This window comes from Falco punctatus (assembly GCF_963210335.1).
Source record: "Falco punctatus genome assembly, chromosome: 8".
NCBI classification, from domain to species: Eukaryota; Metazoa; Chordata; class Aves; order Falconiformes; family Falconidae; genus Falco; species Falco punctatus.
Genome location: NC_137588.1, coordinates 21,898,175 through 21,921,041, shown reverse-complemented (window position 1 = coordinate 21,921,041; position 22,867 = coordinate 21,898,175). Strand labels below are relative to the sequence as shown.

Here is a 22,867-nt window from a genome sequence, read left to right as displayed (position 1 = left end):
AAGCAGTATTTGTATAATGCTATAGAATGAAAAAACTTTACAAACATCTGGAAACAAAGCTTCCAGGTGACATATGGTGACTTCTCACGTTCCGTTTCCTTCCTGTAATTGCCCATGAGAATTACAAACTCACAAAAGAGCATGAATCCCCTGCAGTAAGAGTCTTGTGAAGTCTATGTTGACACTTGGTCTGCTAGGCCTGGCTGAGACCCATAGCAGCCCTCACAGTGCTGTGCTTGTACTGGTAGCTAGAAAGGCAGTGAGAACACACCAGTGTTTTGACTGCTGCTGAGCAGTGCTCACACAGCATCAAGGCTGTCTCTCCAACCTCCCCCCCCACCCCCTCCAGCAGGCTGGGGCAAGATCTTGGGAGGGGACGCCCAAAAGAAGACCCAGCAAAAGAAGAAAATGAAGTGCTTACCCTTGTTTGTGCGCTAACCACTAAGCTAGCAAATTACTGTGTGACAGCAGGAGATGCTCTGTTAGTGGCTTACAGTTTCTATGTGTACTTAGTGAGAACCTGGCTTCCTAATGTTTTCTTGTGACTGAGGGTTCTTTGTTCTGCTGCTCAGCTGAGTTGGCATGTTCTTTGCCTTTTTGAAATAAAATAGCAACAGGATACATGCAGATGTTGCAGCCCTGGGAGACTAGTATGGGAGAGTGAGTATAGCATTTGTGAATGCCATTTTGGATTGCTTGCAGTCAAGAATGTTAGAGCCTTAAAGTCAGACCACCTTCATTTGAAATACTAAAAAGAATTTGTCACTTCATGGTGTGGTGCTTGGTTTTTTTGCTTAATTTCTGTATAAAGTTCACCCGTATCTCTTTATTATTGAGATTTTTAACCTTAGAGGAAGCAAATAGTTGTTGATACACACAACAACGTCATAGAATTTTTATATTTGGGGAAACAGGCATCTCTCTGATGAAGATTGTCAGCTCATATCCCTGTGGGAAATAAGACTGGGACACAGGAACAATTTTACTTTTACCTGGAGTGATGTCTCATTTGCCATTCTGGTTTTGGAAGTTTCCTGCTATTTATCTTTCTATCAATTTTGTAGCTATTTTGGTATTAAGTTATTTAATGGCTTCACTATGCTGTGTCTTGCATCTTTTCTATCACTGATACTTCATTTTCAGTTTTCTTCAGAAGATCCTGAGGTCTGTTCTGAATGTGATCGCATGTTCAGATGTCATCAAATACATCTCCATTTATTTTAGCTGTTAAGTAAAACCACTTTGGAAATGTTAAGCATATACTTCCTCCTTAAAGGAAATGTGTCTCAGTTTCTGGTCATTAAGCTGGTAGGTTGGTGATGGCTTATTTTAGTCAAGTTTAGGACCTAATAAAATGTGACTGCTGTCACTCTTTTTGCTTTGGTTAGTCATGGTCAGTAAGACGTTTTGAAGGATCTCCAAGAGGTGGTGAGCTCTTACTTTTGGCCAAAGTAATATTATTGCTCAGATGCTCCCAGAAAATTGAGTTGTTACTATTAGTGTGAAATCACTACAGCACTTCTCTGTGCATTTATACTGTTTAATCTTCTTCCCTTTAAAAGGAAACTTTTCTTAAAAGATAAATGGAAGAGAACCATAAACTGCTCATATTATCCCAAAGTTATTTCTGGTGTTGGAAAATTAAGTTTGAATTGAGTCATTCTTCCTATTTTAAAGGGCAAGTGTATGTTTTCTTTATTATGAAACATGTATTTCATTGTAGTGGGTTCACCTGTTTCTTTCTGAGCCATATACGGTCTCAGCAGGCTCGTGGGATGCTCAGCATGCATTATAAATGCTATAGTAGCTTAATTCGGTCACAAATTACTTTGTCTAATAAATAAGGAAGGTTCTAATTTCACAGCTGTAAGTGAGGCTTTTTTGGCAGTGGGGCTGTTTATTCTTAATTGTTCCCCCAAGAGCTGAGTTGTATCTCCATGGAGCAATGGAGCATACCGTGTTGGTTGGTTACTTATTTCTTTCTTTTCCTGACCTGGTTTGTGTAGCCTTGCAAAGAATGGCCTGACCTTGGAAAGCCCAACGTGAATGAGATCACCGGTAGTTTTCTACCTGCTGTACAGTATTTGTTTTTTGGCCTCTCTATCTCAAGAACAGCTATGGAAATCTCATGGATTATCTGAAGACGGGTAGTTGGGAGGAGGTGCATCTTTTTCCTTGCAGTTCTCTTGGGAAGGCTGGTTTGTCACAGTGGCCCATTTCCATGTGATCAGTTCTTCTGTTTTGTGCAGCCCAGGGCTTGTTGGCACTGGAGGGTGGCAAGACCATTCTGGGGAGAAACTAAATTTTATATACTTCTATGTAGTCTTTCCTTTTGCCATATACTCAAGTACCCCTCATGGCAGTATTTTCTACTTTCATCTTTCTTTGTCAGATCACTACACTGCTTCTCCCCACTTCTGAAACTGACTATTATTTTGAGATTCCTGTAAGTCTGCAGGTTTGACATGTTTCTGTGGACTACAGAAAGGCTGCTTTGCTTAATTCCACTCTTGTTGCCATCTTTTTACTGTGATGGTTTTATCCAGTACCAACACGTTTTCCCAAAGAAACAGATAGCCATGACCATGATTTAGCTCTCAGGGTCAACTGTGGTTCAGCAGACTTGCATCGGGGTCTTTCATCTTTCTGAAGGTTATTTGTTCCTGTCAGTTCTCTAAAATATGAAGAGAATAAATAAGGAGTTTTATCTTTGTATGTTGCAGTTTCCAAAGTGCTAGTGAGAACAGGGTGCTTGCCTCCATTGCTGATACCTTACCCCATCACTTGGCAGTTCAGCAAGACAGACAGCATCTGGGGTTGTGATCAATCGGCTCTGGAGGTGCAGCTGCTTTGAAGCCAGCTGGTCTTTCGGAGCTGTCCAGCAACTCTTTACTGTAGTCATGCTACAGGCGATGCACCAGGTAGCTTTTTCAAAAGCCTTATGCTGGTTGCATTGCTTTATTGAACCGTGATTGTTAAGAACACTTTTGAAGTCATCATGCCAATTTCATGGGAGAGGAGTTGTGTTGCAGCAAAGGTGACTGCATCTGCAAAGAGCTGTTCAGATATTCAAGCAGAGCATGACTCTAAATAATTTTCTTTTCCTAATATCACTGATTCTGTATGGATATTGCTGAAAAGCATTCTTTTGAGCTTCATGACGAGTTTTGAAGTTGACATTTTAACTGCTATACTTAGAAAGCTGTGCCATGTTTGGGGTTACTGTGCACACTAAGTCATGATATTGTGAGGTCTGCAGTGGAATGAAGCTGCTAATAGAGAAGAACTCTGAGCTTTCAAACAGGCTTTTGTTACTCCTTTAGCTGGGGTTGGATTGGGAGATGAAAAACTAAACGAGAAATAATTTTGAAAATTATCCTGTTTGAAACAAAGCCTGCAGTCACTGGGCAGTAAATGTTCTGCTCTGGGATTTGTGCATTGTTGCAAATGAGGTTTACAGGTAAAATAAACAGAAGTATATTTTCTTATAGCATGTATAACAAAACAGTATATAGTGTTGATACCGTGCTTCCTAAAAGCCCTGTGTTTTACAAGTATGATAGCTCAGAAACGTCCTGTTGAATGAAAGACCTTGGACTTTGAGATCACTCACAGGATTCCTATACAAGGTCTTCCCCTCTACTCCAGCTGGACTGGTCCCTTGCTTCTGATTCACGATAAATGCACAGTTTCTGAAACCAACAGATACAGAGGTATCAAGTGCATTTACTTGGATTTCTGGATTGTCAGGATTGTGAAATTACCTTTTCATAATTTCAAAACAAAGGTCATGCCACAGTTTAAATGAAGTTTTAGTTAGAATATTAATGATATTGTTGTGGAGGAAATAATAAAAAAGTTTGAATGCAGAAATTAATAGTTTCAAATTCTTCAGAGAAGTCTTCTGCAGTGCATTGAGAGCATCCTTCATGGGGATTCTTGGCAACATCTGTCATTAGAAATAAAGAATCCATTTATTTTTCCTCAATATTTTATGGGAATTGAAAGAGGACATCATTCATGCTCAAAGTACTGACAACAACTCTTTCCACTGGAAGGTATGCTACACCAAAGATCACCTGTAATCACTGAGTTCCCCAAGGCAGGAGTTGGTAGCTGTAGCTTTTTTAACTTTGGATTCATGTTACTATAGAGATTCATCATGGGTAGGAGTCAATTTTAGAAGGTCTAAATTGATTTTTTTTAAAATGTACTGCAAAACACCAGCAGCTGCCAGACTGAAAAATAAATTGCTGTATTGAAAATGTCCAGTGTCCTAGACAGTTTTCAGTCTTTCTAGCAATAGAACAGACTTGATTCTGTTGTAAAAGTTTCTCAGCTATTGGAAAGCCATTCGCAGAACATGTTACGTGCTGTTTACATCATTTGGACCAGAAGAAAATGAAAAATGAGCTGCATTACAATAGTCAGTATTTCATTTATCATTTCCAACTCCTCTTGCCATACCTGCTGCATCTAATTTTTCATGAAGCTATTTGTAGTATATGCACTAGATATTTTGCAGAACAAAATAATACAGGAAACAGCCTCTCAGAAATATCTACGTTGCTGTTTGGAATATATATAACTATCTGATTCTTAGAATAAGACTACTTAAACCAGGCTAAATGTTTCTGGTTTTAACATTGAGATACCAAAGCATGAGTTTGTGAAATTTCTACCACCTTGGCTTAAATCAGGACTGACTTTAGAAAACAACAACATGGCAAGAGCTGGAAGCAGGAGGTTTGCCTCCAGAGCCCTTGCTGCTGCCCTCTGTCTCCTTTATTCTTGAATTATTTGAAGCAGGCATTCAGCTGGGCACTTCTTCTAGTCTGGTCTGCGTCTATTGTGGTGTTTCCTTCCTGTGTTATACCTGAAAGGTTGTTATATTATCTATTATTGAAACCTTGTAATTACTGTTGTTCAGTGAGCTTATCTGCCCAGTACTGAATAAATACTTTCATTTAAATGAAGAATGTCAGAGGCCACTCTGGAGCCCTTTTAACACAGTGCTGATATTTGATATTTTACTGTGCTATTAACAGAGGGATAATGTGATATGTTTGCCACTCAAGGAGAAAATGAAGCCTGCTTTTGGCAGATTTTACTTGCTTTAAAAAATTGACTTGGAGTTTTTTGGTTTTTTTTTTTTGTTTGTATGTTTGTTTTTTTTAATTGGAAGACAAATTGCTGAGTGTCATGGTTTAACCCCAGCCAGCAACCAAGCATTACACAACTGCTCACTCACTCTCCCCTGGTGGGATGGAGGAGAGAGTAGGAAGTGTAAAAGTCGGAAAATTCAGGGTTGAGATAAAGACAGTTTAATAGGTAAAGCAAAACCCACACACACAAGCAAAGCAAACCAAGGAATTCATCTGCTGTTTCCCATGGGTAGGCAGGTGTTCAGCCATCTCCAGGAAAGCAGGGTTTTATCACACATAGCTGTTATTTGGGAAGAAAAATACCATTATTCTGAACGTGTGTCCCCCCTTCCTTCTTCCTTCCCTAGCTTTATATATATGCTGAGTATGATGTCATATGGTATGGAATATCCCTTTGGTCAGCTGAGATTAGCTGTCCCAGCTGTGTCCCCTCCCAACTTCTTGTGCACCCCTAGCCTGCTTGCCTGGTGGGGTGGGATAAGGAGCAGAGAAGGCCTTGACTCTGGGTAAGTGCTGCTCAGGAATAATGAAAACACCCCTGTATTATCAACACTATTCCAGCACAAACCCAAAGCATAGCCCCGTGCTAGTTACTAGGAAGAAAATCATTGCTATCTCAGCCAAAACCAGTCTGTAAGTGATGGAAGTAGTGACACTAAAAAAATTTTGGATGTTAAAATCCAATCATGCTTTTACTCCTTTCCATGAAAGTAGGGCTGAGCATTAGGTGCGAAATGAAACAATTTCTAATTCACTGTGTGAGCAGGAAAGAGCACTTGTGCCAGAGTCTTCTGAAGGATGCTGTTGTGAAAAAGGAGAAATGCCATACTGCATTTTCAAATAAGCATCATGAGTGGATAAAGGTTTCCAGTAAGACCAACGTTAGATCCTATCTAATGGAAAAGGAATTTGTTTCAGATATCTCTTCAAAAGAGTGTAAAAATTGTTGAGGGCATTTAGGAGAGATTAATAGAATGCTTTGGATGTCTGAGATGTAAATCGTGAGTCATGCTGTGAAAAGGATCAAAGTCAGCGGAGAAGCTACTTTAAATTACTCCAACACTTCAGTGTACATCAACAAGGAAAATTAATGGATTTTGGATAATGAGGATTTGTGAGAGAAAGCCAGTCAGCTTAGGAAATAACTCATTGTGTAAACTGTTGGACGTTAAGGTAATGACTGGTACAGGCAAAAGAGGACGAAGCTAAGCCAGGTAACAGAATTTATTTGTGCCTGAAAGGAAACAGGTTTTTGAAAGAAGCAAGCAAAAGGAGAATATCAGCGACATCCTAATTCAGTAACTGGACACTGATGGCAACAGGACTTTTAAATGTAGGCAATGGGGGCAAATTTTACATAAACCTGGGGAGGAAAAGCAACACACTAATTTAAAAAAATGTATCTAGAATTGAATTTCACTTTATCTGCTTGGAATCCAGCTGAGGGTATTTAATAACATCAGAGAAATAAGTAAATTGTCTGTAATCAGAAGTTTGGAAAGTTAAGCTGGTACTGAGCCATACACAGCATCTTTACTAGTTGTACATTACGCTGTTGTTCAGGGCAGTGAAAGAGTGGCCACCAGACCTTGTGTCCCCCTGTGGAATGTTTGCCAATTTTGACTTCAGCACAGTATTCATCTTCTTGACAGTTTAGCTTTCTGAAAGATACATATTTTTCAGTGTTCTATACATTAAAATGGCAGATCTAGAAGAAGTACTTCCCCAAGTGTTATATTTGGGCAATTTAATGATAAAAATAGTTTTAATTCATCTGGAAACTAAGATGGCTCATTCATACCTGTAGCAAAGTATTCAGCACAGCACTTCTCTATTGCCAGGAGCTTTTCATGTTTTGCTTGTCTTACAAATGAAGCCGTCCTATTTTCCGCAGCTAATTAAACCCAAGCAAAGAGTACACATTTGAATATAAAAGCAGGTTATTAATAATTTGACTGGTTATTTGAGTTGCCATTATTGAGTTGAACTCGCTATTGGGGCAGTGACGTGAAGCAGGATAGCTGTATTCTCATTTAAGCTAGTATAACCTGTAGAACAATATGTATTTTTTCACTATAAGGGCTTCAAGTCATAAAGCTGCTTCACTTTACCCTTAAAGTGGTAGGAAAAAGAAGCTTGCCAGTTAATTAAGTACATTATCAGTGAGGTGTTGGGGTTTGTGGGTTTGTATTTTATTGCCTTCCATTGTTACTCTCTTACACCTCTGAGAGCTTTCTCATTTCTCCTGCTTATTGATGGTCTTAGCTACTGGCTGTTGAACAATGACAGAAGTTAGCAGAGAAATAATGCTTTAAGTTCAAATCTAATTTAGAGTTTTGCTTCTGTTTTTTAACTGCTATTATCTCACATGTGACTTAAGGAGTTTCCCCAGGGATTCTGGGTTTTGTTTGTTGCCCTGTCCCATTCCCAAGATTTGTAGACTCAAGAAACTGAGGAAAAACCAACTCTCTCCTCTTGCGTAGTTACTCTAGGTTTTTGATGTGGCCAAAATTTACTGTTTATGGTTTTATACTAAAACTTAATACTAATTCTGTAGTTATAAGTATAGTTCCTTTGTTCTCATCTCTACCAGCTGCTCCTGTTGCTGGTAGTTGTTTTAATAGATCAGTTGCAGAAGACCACCAAAAGTTATGTCTGAATAGATCCACCAGGCGGATGACAAATGGAAACAATAAAAGGTTTGTGTCAGTGGGGAGGGGAAGGTGAAAAACAAAGAGGAGATGGACATAAAATTTTATGTAGGTTGAGATATTTTTAAAGGCTTGGGAAAATATTTTGACTGTCTTCCTTTGCTCTATTGAAGTAAATGTTATCATGGCCACTGACTCAGAACTGAGCAGGAAAGATTTCCTTGCAAACTGTGCTTTTACATTAAAATTACTTAACTTTCCTCCCTGTTCTCATTCTGTTAGAGGAGAATAAAATATGAGAGAGATTTTCTCACTGGGCTTTTTCCAGGCAGTACTTAGTACTTGTGACATTATTAAATACATCAAGAAGTAGTTCAGTAGTAAAGACCTGCAGCCCCACAGGTGAATTGCCCTGATGCTGTATATATATGCACTAACCTCAGAAAAATGCAACGGTTGCAGGAGTGGGAGAGGAAGAGGCTACTTTAGTCTGTCCTTACTCATTGTTGCTCAGAGTTATACCTGTTCTAGCTGTGCCCAGTGACTGAAGTGCTTTAGAAATGGGTCCTTATCTAGTTGCAATCACACTAGTGTGGCTGGAGATGGGCTGATTTTGGCCCACCCGTTCCAGCAACCTGTCTGAAGGAGCTCTGCTCCCTCGGTCATCAGGTGGGACTTGGTATTCTCTGTATTTAGAAGCAGTCAGCTCTTCTGTCAGGGCTTTAGTAGCAGCACTGAGAGTGAGGGGTTCTCTGCTCAAAGGCTTCCTCACTGGCTGCCTGTAATGGCACTGTGTGGTTCAAACACACCCTTGCCTCTCTGGGAATAAATCTTGGCCCTGTGAACTGGAGAGATCCTGTATTTCCTATCAGAAATTCTGCAATTGCAATAACTTCCTAATTTTCAGACTGTCGGGGATGATTTTGAGACCTTTTGCTGCAATGTGCCTACACAAATGTAGAGCAAAACACAACCATTGGAAGAGTGGAAGGTGGAGGGGACTTTTCTTTGGTTCTTCTTTATACAACTTTTTTTCAGTAGGCAGTGTAGGTTTGTAAATACCACAGTCATAAACATCTGGGTTTGTGCTTGAAATTGTGCCCCAGTACTCACTTAATAAGGAGTTGTCATTTTGTTATTATTAAAAATTGACTTTGTCTCCCTTTGTGGGCTGCGTGTAGTGATGGAGCATGTTATATGTCTGTGAAGCAAGCCCTTATGGCACGCGGTGAACCCCACAAGGGAAAGCAGCTCCCTGGGAATTTCCAAAAGTCAGCGTTAGGAGTATGATGAGGGATGTGGTAAACACTTCTCATTAGCACATGGCATGGAAGTCAGCAGCTGGCCAGAGTCGGACAGATGTAGTCATCCAGCAGAGCAGCCACAGATAGGAGCTATAATTACAGAAAGTAAATATATAATGATTAGTTTAATTATTAACCACCTTCCTGTATGCCTTTGAGTAACTGTAGTATCAGAGCACAGAGCACTGGAAACTGTGGAGCTTAGTTGAAGCTGCATCCTGTAGAAATATGAGGAGTACTCTGAAATCATGCAGCTCTGCAATGATCTACCAGGAGTGAACTGACCTATTTAAGTTTTAATAATTTGCACTTGGGATTTTTGCTGGTCTCATAAAGGCATCATTTTATACAGGTCACCCTCCTATCAAGGTACGGTTTGCCAAGTGTAAACCTCAGCACTCTCTCTTTACAAACGAATTCCAGACCTACACTTGCGTGTTGTTGGTTTGTTTTTTTTTTTTATAAAATAAATTCAAAAATATCCTCTTAGATGGAAATTCTAGGCTAATTGATGTGGTCTGGCTCTTTGATCAAAAAATACAAGGCAGCTGTAAAGCCAGTAGCTTTGCTTCACTAAAGTGTCATCAGGCATCCGGAGTGCTCGGCCAAATGTGTCCACTACTTTTTATGCACTCTTCTTACTGTGCAGATAGAGTAACTACAAAATACATTGAGCAGTGTCACTGGGAAACCTGTTACCTGCAAATGAATAGGAACTTTAGCCTGGCTTCTACAATATTTATACAAACCTTCAGCGCCTCTAAACTGTCATAGCACCACTGGCTGCCCAGCTTGCTCATGACAAAATAGTCTTTGAAAACATTACCATTACACATGAAGGCAAAAGTTTTAAAAAGTTTTGCTTACTACAAAGCAACTAGCAGAGGAAATGTCAGAGGAAGAAGGTACACACGCATGAAAGCAAATATTTTGGTGGCTGGGCCTAGTAAGGGGGCTGGTGGCTGGCTAGTCAGAGCAGGGGAAAGAGACGCTACAGCCATCAGCTTCTCCAGCTGGAATGTTCTCTTCTGTTCAATGCATGCAATGCTTCAATAGTAGGACCCTTCTGGATTCTCTGGGATTATCTGTTCCTTTCGCCATCTTCATTTTCCATGTCATTTGGAACTTGAAATTGCGCATTCATCAGCACAAGACATAAACACCAGATCTCTGTATATCATACTTTTAAAGAGAAAAGTGGATGTATGCAGTGCATGGAGCTTACTCCGCCTCTTTCAGACATCATTTTATGTAAATAAATCCAAACTTGAATTCATATTTTTTCTAAAAATATTTTTATGCAAACACACATATCTGTATTTGAAATGTCAAGTGCATCTTCAAGTGATCATTGTTAATCTTGGCCTCTTATGTGTCCTTCCGTATATTTTATAGTTTCCAATTAGTAGACGTATCAGTTTTAATTACATTTGGAAATCAGCAGTGCAGATTGCTGAGAGGAAAGGCTGAGTGCTTTTCATTGCAAAAGTATTTTTCCCCCTAGACACCTTATTTCTGCAGAAACAAAGCACTGAGCTCCTGAGAAAAAAATTAAAAAAAACAGTTCTGCAGAAACCTGTAACAGCTTGCTTGCACACATTATATGAGAGGAGAACCTCGGGAGGTTCATCGGCAATGTGTCACATTGTCTTCACTTCTGTTGTCAGCTGTGCCAAGAAATACGAAAGACTGCTTGGGTCTGTGAAGAATTTATGAAAATGCTATTACTGGTGTGAGAAGCAACTGCATCCCAAGTCAAATCACCAGTCACTGGAAGGACTGAGTTCTCTTTGTTCCCAGCATGGTCTTTTGTCAGAATTTTGTGCTTTTGTGGGTAGAGGGAAGTATACTTAATTTTAATGTGTAGGTAACTAAACACTGGTGCTTGCAGAGAGTCATTTATTCTGCAATTCAACCTGCCATAAAAAATACTAGTCAGTGCTGTTGGCATCATTTGCTGCTATGGATGTGCCCTCAATGCCTGGCACAGGCGACCAGCAAAGACTGGAAACTAACTGGTATATTTTTTTAAATCGATAAGACTTTAATATGAGAAATGCTTAAGTAGTAGCAAAACAAATACAATAGCAAGGGATGATGTTAACATGGTTCAGATCCTGTCTTATCCAGGGTTATTTTTCAGAGGATCGCAACAAAAACCCCCAGATTTCTAGGTAATCAGAGAAAGTTTCCAAGACATCATAAATCTGAAGGCCAGGCAAACTTAGTGGAAGATGATAGAAACTTTGGAAAAGTATGGGCACATAACTGACTCAAAACATTCTGGTGGTTCCTTTATAAAACTTTTTCTAAAAATCAAGGAAAAAGTGGAAGAATTCAGTTTTCTTTCTGCTAGAGAGAAAAATGCTGCTAAATATTGATACTTGTGAAAAAAGAAAGGTCACTTTCTGTGACTTATAAAACTGTGACTTGTTTTACAGCAATTAATACTGAGGTGTTTTTCTGTAGTTAAGAGGAAAAAAAAGTGTATTAGTTTCTACATTATATGCGGAAGCAAATGTTTTCATGGATATGTACTCTCCTTAAGAGAGAAAGGCTGCAGTAGTCTACACTTACACAGATTCACATTGAGCCAAGTAAGATGGGGAAGGAAATGCAGGGTCACTGTGGAATTTACAGCTAAGCGATTAATTTATTAAAAAAATCTCTTGGTTTTACCATAAATTGGTGGAGTCATTTTTACACTAGAACATAGAGCCCCTGGCATGGGAAACAACAGAAGGATTCTTTTTGTGCTGCCTGGTAATCTGGTTTTCTAATGTCAGCAGCCATTCAGCATACCATACCAAGAGCATGCAGGTGTTGCAGGAAAAAATTCAAGTGATTTGAGTAATTCCCCTCTAAGCAAGTGCTTATTCAACTAAGTGATGTGCAAGAGGAATGCTTATTAATATATCAAAAAAAAAAAAAAAAAGAATTACTATAATCCCCAACCATAATCGGGAAAAAAGTGAACATTGAGACACTATTTAATTTAAATGCATAAAAGATCAAATGCAAAAAAAAACCCAAACCACAACCCAACACCCCAGAACAACTGTTAATTATGAATAATTGTCTTTCTGCTGATGTTATGAAATGTGCTGTTTCTTAAAAGCTTGTAATTTTCAGTACCTAGGTAATAAAAAAGAGGTGAAAAGTATTAAATATTTCTATATTTGCCAGTCAACAGAAAGATTGTAGTCTCCTTCTCCTCTGCTGTTTCAATTGTACTCTTAGGTGGATAAGAAGTAAATCTCAGAATATGGTGAAGCATCAGTCCACAGGAGCAGAAGATGGTGTTCTGCCTGCTGTGGGAGAAGGCAGCTGCTGTTGAGGAAAAGAGTATATATATCTGTCATACATCATATGTGTGTATCAGACAGTGAATGTTAGGTCTAGGAGTAAGAGCAAATTGCATACAGCATTTAAGGGGCTAGTTAAATGCTGATCGAGAGGAAATCTTCTGGCCTCAGTTGTTTCTGTGAAGAGCAAGGAACTGCTCTAGCTTGATGAAAGGCGTCATGCAAATACCATGAGATATCTTTGCCCATATAAGCCCTAAATAAATTAGGTGGGTAGAACTTTGCCAGACATATGTCTTATCTTGACTTTAATTAATAGTGCTAATTTCTGTTCCACTTAATATTGCTTGTTGCTGTTGGAGACAAGTTATGTAAAGCGGTATCCAAATACGTTAACCAAGCCAGATATAATCTTGTCCTTGTGAGACTGCGGAGTAGTAAGCATATACGCAGTGAATGCTGAGGATTTCTGTATTGTGCTGGTTTTGTTTTACAGGGTCAAAAGTTTTCTAATTTCAACAGCAAGTTAAAATCTTTTTCTGGACTGAGGATGTCTCATTTTGGTTTGAAATGTGGTTTTGAGCATAAATAAGCTTTTGTGAGATGTGGGGATTCTCTCATGATGTGCCTAGATTTTTACATGCTGTATTTGATAAAAACAGCAAGCAGATTGTATTTCTTTTATCTGCTGGAAAAGTCAGAATATTTTTCTTACTTATTTGGGAATTTAGGAATAATCCCTTTGGGAGTTACAACATGCTCGTGTGGTCAGGAGTAAATTGGGCACATAACAGCTCTTTCTGCTGGGGCAGAAGCTGCTCTGTGGAGAGCTGGGTTTTGCTGTCATGAGGCATGGAGATGTACTTCTGGAAGTGTTTCTACAATATGTTTCTTGTTTCATGTTTGTGGACCACAAAAAGGAAAAATGAGTGCCAGGAACACTGTACTCAGTTTCTGCATGTCTCTTGTTTATCTATAGGCTCACACTTCCACGGGCAAAGCAACACCAGTGCTTGTGGGTACAACTTGCATATCGGGAGTTCTAGTTGTGCTGGGAACAAGGAAAAATTACTCCATTGCTGATATAGCACCTTGCAGTGAGATAAAGCATGGAAGTAACTTTAGCTGCCCAAAAGCAGTTATTTTGCAAATTTATGTGACCTCTGTGTATATATATTTACATTTACAGTCAAAACCTGATTCTATAAAATGTACGTGGAATTCACTTACACCCATGACATACATGTATCTGATGGGATATGTGTGGGAAAGTAGTTGCTCATGACATACACAGCTCCCCTCCACCTGTTTGAGAACCTAGCCTGTGGCCTTTGTGTGTTTCCTATACTCAGTTGATTCTGCTGGGTACATATGGATGAGAGGGGAGTATTCTTAGTTATTTTGATGTATTTGATGTATATTACTATATGATGAACCAAAATTTACCTTGTTATTTTAAAATTTTAAAATAATTTTAAATTTAAAATTTTAAAATAATACCTCATCAGGTGCACCTATTGCCTCCCTGATAAAATACACACAAAAATACCTTTCAGCTAGATCAGCTGTGTAGGGAACTGGTCACAAAGTTGGGTTTTTTTCTCTCCTTTTACTATCAAAACTGACCTTTGACATAATAGCTACTAGCAGTGCTTTGAGCAAGACATGCAGGTTTTAATTGCTTTGGGTCTTCTGAAAGCCAGGGCCCAATTAATCGCTTTCTCTAAAGATAAGTGAATGGGACAATAGATGCAAAACAACCCCAAGCTTCTAGCTAAGCATGCAGACACCTCAGGTAATTTGTTTTTTTATTTCCCCCAAATCCTCAGTCATTCCCTTGTCTCAAGAGAAGTTTTATTTCTGAAGGAGTTCTTTAAAATTGCTCGCTTCAATGGAGTTGGAGAGAGGTTTGATGTGGCTTTTGACATCTTTCTGTAAGAAAAAGAAAATAATAGAGCTGTAAATAACAACAGTCAACAGCTGTTTATCATCCTTCTCTGTCATTGATACTTCACTGATTAGGCACTGAACCAAAGTGTGGTAAAGCTTACATTTCCATCTGAACTCCTTTATGTTCTGTAAGGGAGAGTGTCAGTGTTGTAAGGCTGGTGCTTTGTGCCTGACATAATTGGTACTGAAGTTTTTAGTGTTCTGTTTCTAGCCTAAGGGTGCCTTTTTGTTATCAGGATCTTGCATTTCCTCTCTTTTCCAGTCCCCAGTTCCTCCCTTCCTCGGAGATTATATACTGAGAACAAGAAGTAAAAATGGAAATTTGGATATTCCACAGGTAGTAGTGGAAACAGTAGCACACTTTTTATGTTAATCAAGAAAGGATCTGTTGCAAAGCCAAGGTACTGAATTTTTCTCCCTGTCTATCATGGGACTTTCCAGGAAGAGCTGGGCTCTGCTCCATGGTGAGCTTGCCTGGTGTGAGGAAGTTCACATACATATCCTGTGAGCACACACAGAGCTCAGCTGAGCCCTGAGAATGCCGGTATTAGGTCTTTTTTCATTAATCCACCCTTCTCCAGTGTGTCTAGGTGTCTAGGTGCAGTCACACTGCAGACTGTGTGGGCTTTTTTAGGATTTTCTTCTTCCTGCTGAAGCCTGCAACAGGGTATGCCACAGTTATGAGGTTCACAGAGCACTAAAAAAAAATGCTTCTTGCTCCAACTATAATCATGGTCTACATGGAGAAGTTAGGTTCAGCCTAGGACTGTGTTCATTCTGGAGGTCAGAGGGGAATGTTGTGCTTAAACCAAGCTCACCCTTTACCTCTTCCCTGAAATCCTCCAGGACAAGTATAAGCAAAGTCCTCTTGCTGCTACAACTGTTAGTCTACTCAGAGATGCCAGGCAAGTCAAGGGGGTGGGAGAGTGGGGAGGAAAGAGGTGTAAGAACGTGTTGTAGGTGCACTGCTGTCTTAGGCACTGTTGCTCACATAGGATCCATCAGGTTTCCAAACAGCTCCTCAGAAGCATTTTGAGGTGGCAGTGTGGCTTTCTGAGCCTTACATGGCTCAGAAAAGGCAGATGTTCTGCAATGTGTTGGTCTTTGAGACTTAATACATATGTTACTTTGTCAGTGTGTGGTATCCTTTGAAGCTTTGTGGTTATAGGTTCCTCTAGTGAAGCCTATTTTATTTAGCATTCAGCATTTTAATGGAACATAAACCTCTGTATCTGCAGCTCCTACAGCAAGCACCTTTCTGAAGAAGCCTTAAGATGTCACAATATTTGAAAGAGAAAACTGCATTTTGCTAGCACCTCTAATTTATGTAGCAAAATAATTGGGTAGGAAGCATCTCTTATCTCTTGTTGAATCTGATATGAAAGACAGAGCTTTTCAAGCCTGGCTAAAACTATGAATTATCCTGCAATATTTGAATGGATCTAATTTAGGCAGCTGTCAGACAGAAATATTTTAGATTCTGCATATTAGTAACACTTGCAGAGGGGCTGTGGCTGTTTCCAAAGACCTTTTTTGTTGTGTGAAATGAGGGGAACTCAGCACAGTAAATACTGTGGAGATGTTTGAACAAATAAATTGCTTGCATAAAATAATTATTCTTAATGGAGGGAAGGAGAAGCTTGGATGGACTTTAATTGTTCTTACACATCCTTATGAGAGGAATATCAGAACTCTAGGTCTGTTACTTTAACTGTTGGTATACTGCTCAGGTTACTGTAGGGATGATTCCTTGCCATTTCAGGAGCACTGGGGGTATGGTTGTGCAAGTTTTATTTCATCTTATTTTCCATGTGAAAGACACATTAAAAAACTATGAAGAGCCTTCAGTAATCATATTAGATCACTGTTAAAAAAAGGCTATAAGGGTCTTCTATAAAACAAATCACAATTAGAACTTAAGTATCAGTTGGAAATTGGGCTATAATTCTGACTAGCATTTAACTTGTCTTTTGATATGATACAAATCCTTCCTACCTAGTCTGATTCTCAGCCTGAGGCTTTAACATTCTGCCTAGTGTTCATTTTATTTGGTTCAACACCCACCCGTTGTATTTTGCACGAGTTTATTTTGCTTTGCCTGAGCTGAACTGCTCCACCTGATGGTGAGAACACTAAAATGCCCTCACTCATGCAATAAGGATTTATTTAAAAAAAAAATGTAATCTTGCACGAGCATTCAATGCTGTAAAGGTAGGTGTGCCTTAATCCAGGAGATTTACTGATGATGTTCTTCCCCCTTTATACTTGGCTGTAAAGCACTTAAGGTTGTGTAAAGGAGTTGCACAAAGATCTTGAATCCACAGTTTTCTTTCATGTTTCTAGTGAGATACCTAGTGGGTGGGTACTTGTACTGTAAACAAGTGCTTCTCAAAGTCCAGATACTGCCAGAACCTGAGATGCAGCAGTGCTTTGCAAGACATGCATATCTGTTTTTGCTTATGCACAAAAAGGGAAATGCGGCTGCTTGGTAGCTGTTGATTTGATCATATTCTTCTTACACAATGTGGAAATACTTAATGGTTGAGTAAGTTGGGTAGAAGAGCTTGCCCACATGGTATTTTCTATCTCAAATCCATTTAGTTGCACAGAAAAGGGATAAACACTAAAGAACTCTGAAAGAAACAGCATGCCTATGAGAAAGGATTTAAATGGCTTTCTTGTGGCATTGAAAAAGAAATAATCACACAAATCTTGTGCAAGCAGCAAAGAAACAGGAAGCATAACAGAGCTGCATGTTCCCAAGTCTTTTAGTTTGCTCAGCTTTTTGCAATGTATGAGTCTGTAGATGCATGCTACAGTAAATTTGTCTCTGGCAGCTTTCAAGTTGCCCTAACATATCAGACTCTTTTCTGTGTGATAGCAATATCTGTCATCTCTGGACTGTCACGTCTTTAGCCAGGAAAGCAAAAGATATGATTTCATATCTTGAGCTGATGTGACTGGGATAAAGGGTGGATCCTGTATGGAAGGATGCTTATATGTAACAGCATATGCAAGGAACATTCTTTAAAAATATTTGAATGTTGGCAGACTGAGGCCAAGATTTCCTGTGCTGTTGAGAAGATAATGTGAGATCTGACCACCTAAGCACAAGCTGATTACATTCAGCCTGTACTCCTGCAAAAGTAAGGTCATGGGGTACCAACCAAAAAACTCTGTGAACAGGCAGGTTGCTCTAATTCATGCTATGAAACTGAGGAATTTCCTTGTTGTATGCTGTTTTTATAGCCTCTATCAAAATCTGCAAATTTTAAGCTGTTCATGTAGTTTTGTCCTTCAATTGTATTAACCATATACATTTATATTGCCCAAAATGGTGTGTACAGACTTTTTTTTTTTCTTTCTTTTTTTCTCTCTCAGACACCCTGGCTCTGGAATACCAGACAGTGCTGGAACGGGTATCCATATCAGGTAAAAGTTACACTGCTGCCTAAAAACAAACATTACACATCTGCAGAGCTCTGTTTTTAGTATAGTGGATCTTTGTGTCAATATGTTAGTGTGAATGAGCTACTCAGCATTTCAGAACATTGCTAGATGCTCCCCATCTTGCTTCAGTTCAAGTTGGGAAAGATGAATACAGCTGTCACGCCTGTTTTGAAATGAAGCACAGGCTCTGAAAACAGACCTGGGATATCTAACCATGAAAGCAGACATCTGCAATGGTGGTAGAATGGTCATTTTGTACAAAGTTCTGAGGATAGTGAAAGTTTTAACTAAGCCTGAGATTCAATTGGTTGGGAAAAGCCAGTATTGTTCTCATAGTTGTTATACTGCATACAGAGTGAGACTTAATCCCTGGCAGTTGGTATCATCAAAGAGGAGTCTGAAGAGAGAAGGTAGGTTTCTCCTTTAGGCACTTATATGAGGTCTGTCTGGTCCTCGCCTCATGAAAGCCTGCAATGAAAGAAGGTAAAATTAATGAGAGAATCGAGATTAGTTTCAAGTTTTTATTTTCAGCAATGCCTGTATTTTCATGGATTCAAAAAGCAACAGTGTTTCTCTCTGTTCTAGGTCAAAGTATTAGAACTTAACTTCAAAAAAGGACTTAAGTAATTTATCTCCTTTACTAAGGAGAAGAATGCCACTGTAAGAGTGAAAATGCCCTTTCGGGTTGTGTCCTGCTGCACTCATTCCCTCTTTCAGTTTTCAAAAAAATTTTGTTTATTTGAAATTTGGTTTCCTTAAAAAATCTTCAGAAGAACAATAACAGTATACTTATTCCTTACTGCACTGCTAAGGTTTTAACTAGTTCCAGGAATATTTAATTCCTATGTCCAAGTTCTGGCCATGTTGCACAGAAGACAGCTGTTCAAATAACATGCAGGTGCTGCAGTAACACTAGGATTAACTGTAGCCCTACAACTCCAGAAACTATTCTCTGCCAGGGGAAGAAGGAGCAGGAGATGTGAAAGAAGGGTAGAAATTTTATCTATCATTATCTGGTTGAACAGTGGCTTTCAAAATTTGCATACCCTAACAGCTTTGAGAAACCTGTCCTGTGCTTTCCCTTAGTTTGTGCTACTGGACATAGTTGTTAAAGTATGGGATGTATTTAAACAGAGCAGTCAACCTGCTCTAAAGGATTCAAGGTATTTTTCAAAAATGCTAACTCCTGAACTCTGCCTTGGCTGTACCACTGCCTTATTTTGCCTCCTAGCCTGATAAAAGTGACTTTCAACATGGATGTTATGAAAATCAGTGAATTAATTCAGTGTCCCCTTTTATTATTAATGATAATAACAGTAAGGTAGCCCTTTCAAAGAAAAAGTATCATCATGTGTATGGGCTAGGAATGTACTTGGGAGAGCCAAGAGCCACCTATTTTCTTAGTGCCCTCTGTATAACAGAAGGCAACAAGAGATTAAAATTATGAAGTGCAGTTTTCTCTTTTGTTAAAATCAGAGGTAACAAAAGTTTCAAATACGACCTACTAAGATGGTCTTCAAAGTTTTTAATAACTTCTGAGGATAACTTTTGGTATCTTTTTTAATTAGTCTGATTCTAATTCTAAACCTGAGCTTGTTTAAAATGCTTTTTTTTTTTTTCTTTAGTTCAGCATCCAGGAGTCTTGATAGGGATCATTGAGGCATTGTACTAGCTGCTATCCAAATATAATTGACACTGAATTGCAATAGCTCCAGCAAAGAGTTTACAATTTAAGGAGTCTAACCTGTAACCTGTCTAGGGCATATTGCTGCTTTTTTATTATTATTTATTTTATTTTCCCTAAAGAGCAGGGAGGAGAAAAAAAAAGTCATTGCCAGACTGGAAGGTATGAAAGGTATGAGGAATAGTATTGTCTGAAAGGTGCATAATTCCCTTGTGACAGTGGAGAGCCCTGGACAGGCTGAACGGGAGGAGAACTGTGTTTAGGTTTGGGTGCTCTTGAAGGTTGTGTACCTGTTGGAAAGAGTTCAGTGGAGACAATTCAGCAAGAATGACCAAAAATCTTGATCTGAGAAAGGTTGAACAGATTTGTTCATTTAGCCTCATAAGAAATACTGATTTAGATTGCACCCAAGGGCTGGAGGGTGAACTGAATAACATTAGCGAAGCAGCAGAAGAAGTTGAATGGGGGAAATGTTGAATCTTGATCTCTCCGAGATTTTAAGAACAGTCATTTGTCAGAATTGATATGGCTGCAGTCACTGGTACCTTTCAGTCCTGTTTTCTACTATTTTTGTGTGTTTACATGCAAGAAGAGATTTATTTATGACAAAAGACCATGAATCTTACTGATTAAAGAACATGTATTTACCAGACTTACCAGAAGAGCAAGATCATTCAGAAAGTTAGATACAACTTTTAGAGGGTGGCCACTAAACTTAACTATATCTAAAATCATGCTACTGGTAGAGAGGGTCCAACAGAAAGCAAATCATCAAATAAAAGTAATTATTAAACCCATTGTGTCGGAGATAAAAATGTCTACTGGGTGCTAATCAGAATTAAGTATTGGGTTTTCAGTTTGGGGCTTGTTGCTTTATTTTCTTAACTGGATAAGATTTCTAATCTCTTATTTGCCACAAATCCTTTGTAAGTTACTCAACACAGCATTGCAGAAATCCAGTTGGACTTACTGTAAATATAGTCAAATGAATCATTCTGCTGACAATTTACCTATAAGCACAGAATAGTCCTATTGAATTTGAATCTATGGAGAACTGAAACCTAACATTTAAACTAAGTTAAACACACACTGTTGATCCTTTCATGGAGGGAAACCATGATACCTGTAGAATCTCCCTACATTATCAATATATATGGGTTTAGAATTACTAATGATATTATTAATAAAGCAGCTGACAATCTTTATTGTTTTATTTCCCCAGTGAGTTCTCTTGCAATAATGAGTATAGTAGTCTCATTGCTAGCTCATGTTCTTGTCCCTTTTTTTAATTACACCTAAATTAAATGCTTATTGGCAGTCTCACTAAGTCAGAAAAATATTATATTGGTCCAAGAAATGGCTTTAAAAGATTGATTTTAAGTGTACACATTTTTCATAAAGCATAAGCATGTGTCTATGTTTAAATAACCTACATAAAGCATTCATGTGGGCACCTAAGGATTGTTTCTGAGCTACAAAGAACTGCTCTGCAAAAGGGAATGGTAATGAAAGAGGCAAATGAAATGCCTCTTGCCAATGGAAATAGTTCATGCCCTGCTTGGATGTAATGGTTTTGCCAGTGCAAACTGCTCTAGAGAGTTACGGTTCATCTAACCCCACAGGAGATGCCCTCAGGAGTTTCTCCTGTGCCAGTGTCCCTCTCTGTCACTGCAATGGAAGACATGACTAGCAGGGAGGCACAATCACATGGAAATTAGAGCAGCTCCTAGGACTGGCTGTTTTAGACTGGGGGCTGAACATCTTATGCATGCCACCAGTTACCTTCTTTGAAGTCACCCCAGATTGGTTTTGGTTATGTGTAAGTTCCTGTGGCTTGTTATTTTTATTTCTTTTACTTTTAAACTTCTGTGTTAACCATATTGTATATCAAACAAGATGCCTGGATAAATTCATTTTATTTTCTTCTTTTCAAATATTGACATGTTCCCAGAAAATGGTTAAATTCTTTAAAAGTAGACTAAAGCTCGCAACATTTTAATCATGAGCAGATGAGATTATATACTAGCATTACTTTAATCTGCTCTAGCATTGTTTCTTTTGATGTACAGCAAGATATTTCAAGTAGTCTTTCAAAACTAAGACTTAGGAGTACTCAGAATTTACTTTGTTCTAGGTTCCAAATGGACAACATCATCATTTTTTGGTATTACAATATTAAAATACTGTCAAGATTAAAACGTAAGAGGAGGGTAGGCTGGGGAGCTTTATTTTTCCAGTGACATCAAAGTTTGAAAGAGGCAACCATCATAATTTTTCTTACATAGGATGCCTATGTATGATTTAGTAATCCCTTCATGATTAAATATGCCTCCTATATACCTCAGCTGCCTGTAATGTCAGTTAGACTCTATTAACCTTTTCTCATCTCCATATTTCAGCCACTGATGCCTGACCTTCATTATTACTACCTAGTTGAATTGTCATTCTACTGGTCCTTAATGTTTTCTCAATTCATTGACATCAAAAGAAAGGTAAGAACAATGGGACTAAAAACATTGAAAGCTTTAAGCACATATCTATCTTGACTTCAGGAATACCAGTATTACCTGTGCAGATAACTGGAAATACAGTTCTTTTTAGTCACCACCTCTTGCAGATACTCATTACTGAGAAACTGGTGTTGAAGTGCTTGTCTTACTCTGTTCCTTGTTACTATGATGTGGGGTTTTTCTGCATGGGAAGAAGAGCCTGGAGTAATCAAATATTCAAGGAGAAATAGCAGCAGCCAAAAAAACCTGCTCTCATACAGTGACTTAAATGGAATTGAACACACAGTAGCTAGTAGATGTACGGTTTCTTCTAAGAGTTAAATGCTGAAATATCATTGATGGAGCAAGACTACCTCTTAAATTCACAGTATCACTTTGGTAAAATCTATGAGAGCTTTCAATTTATTCTACAAAGGGATGTTAAAAACAGGGATACATTTATTATAAAAAAGTGATGTTACATTTAATCTTACCTTTACGGTTATAACATTTCAAGTAGCTGAGCATTGCTATTAAGGGGATATTAATCAAGGAAATAAAACTCTGGACAGATAAAAAACATTTTTCTAGTTTCAGTAGCAACCTGTTCCATACTCCATCATCCAAGTTCTCTCCTCCAAGGAGAGCGCTAGTCCACAGCAGAACAGGCAGCACAACAGTCATTCTATAACAGTCCACTGAGCTATTCTTGCAGGGGTTTGTTAATGTTGCAAAATTATTTAAAACATTTGGAAGAATTTTATAATATTTTATGTGCCTCCTTTTACTGCCATTTAGTTAATTGATTGTAGGCTATGCTAATCGAAGTATCCTTGTTTAATAGAATTTTAGCAGGAGCATAACTCTGA

At 38.6% G+C, this 22,867-nt stretch overlaps 1 protein-coding gene across 2 annotated transcripts in view; it reads left to right on the top strand.

Annotated features, from left to right (window-relative positions):
- The window catches only part of CERS6 (ceramide synthase 6), a 131,166-nt gene that overhangs the window by 72,399 nt on the left and 35,900 nt on the right, over positions 1-22,867 (top strand). For both annotated transcript variants that reach the window (XM_080398971.1, XM_080398970.1), the window contains exons 5-6: positions 17,757-17,807; positions 21,909-22,001. In XM_080398971.1, coding sequence (XP_080255097.1) covers positions 17,757-17,807; positions 21,909-22,001 — 144 coding nt within the window. The remainder of the gene's footprint in view (positions 1-17,756; positions 17,808-21,908; positions 22,002-22,867) is intronic.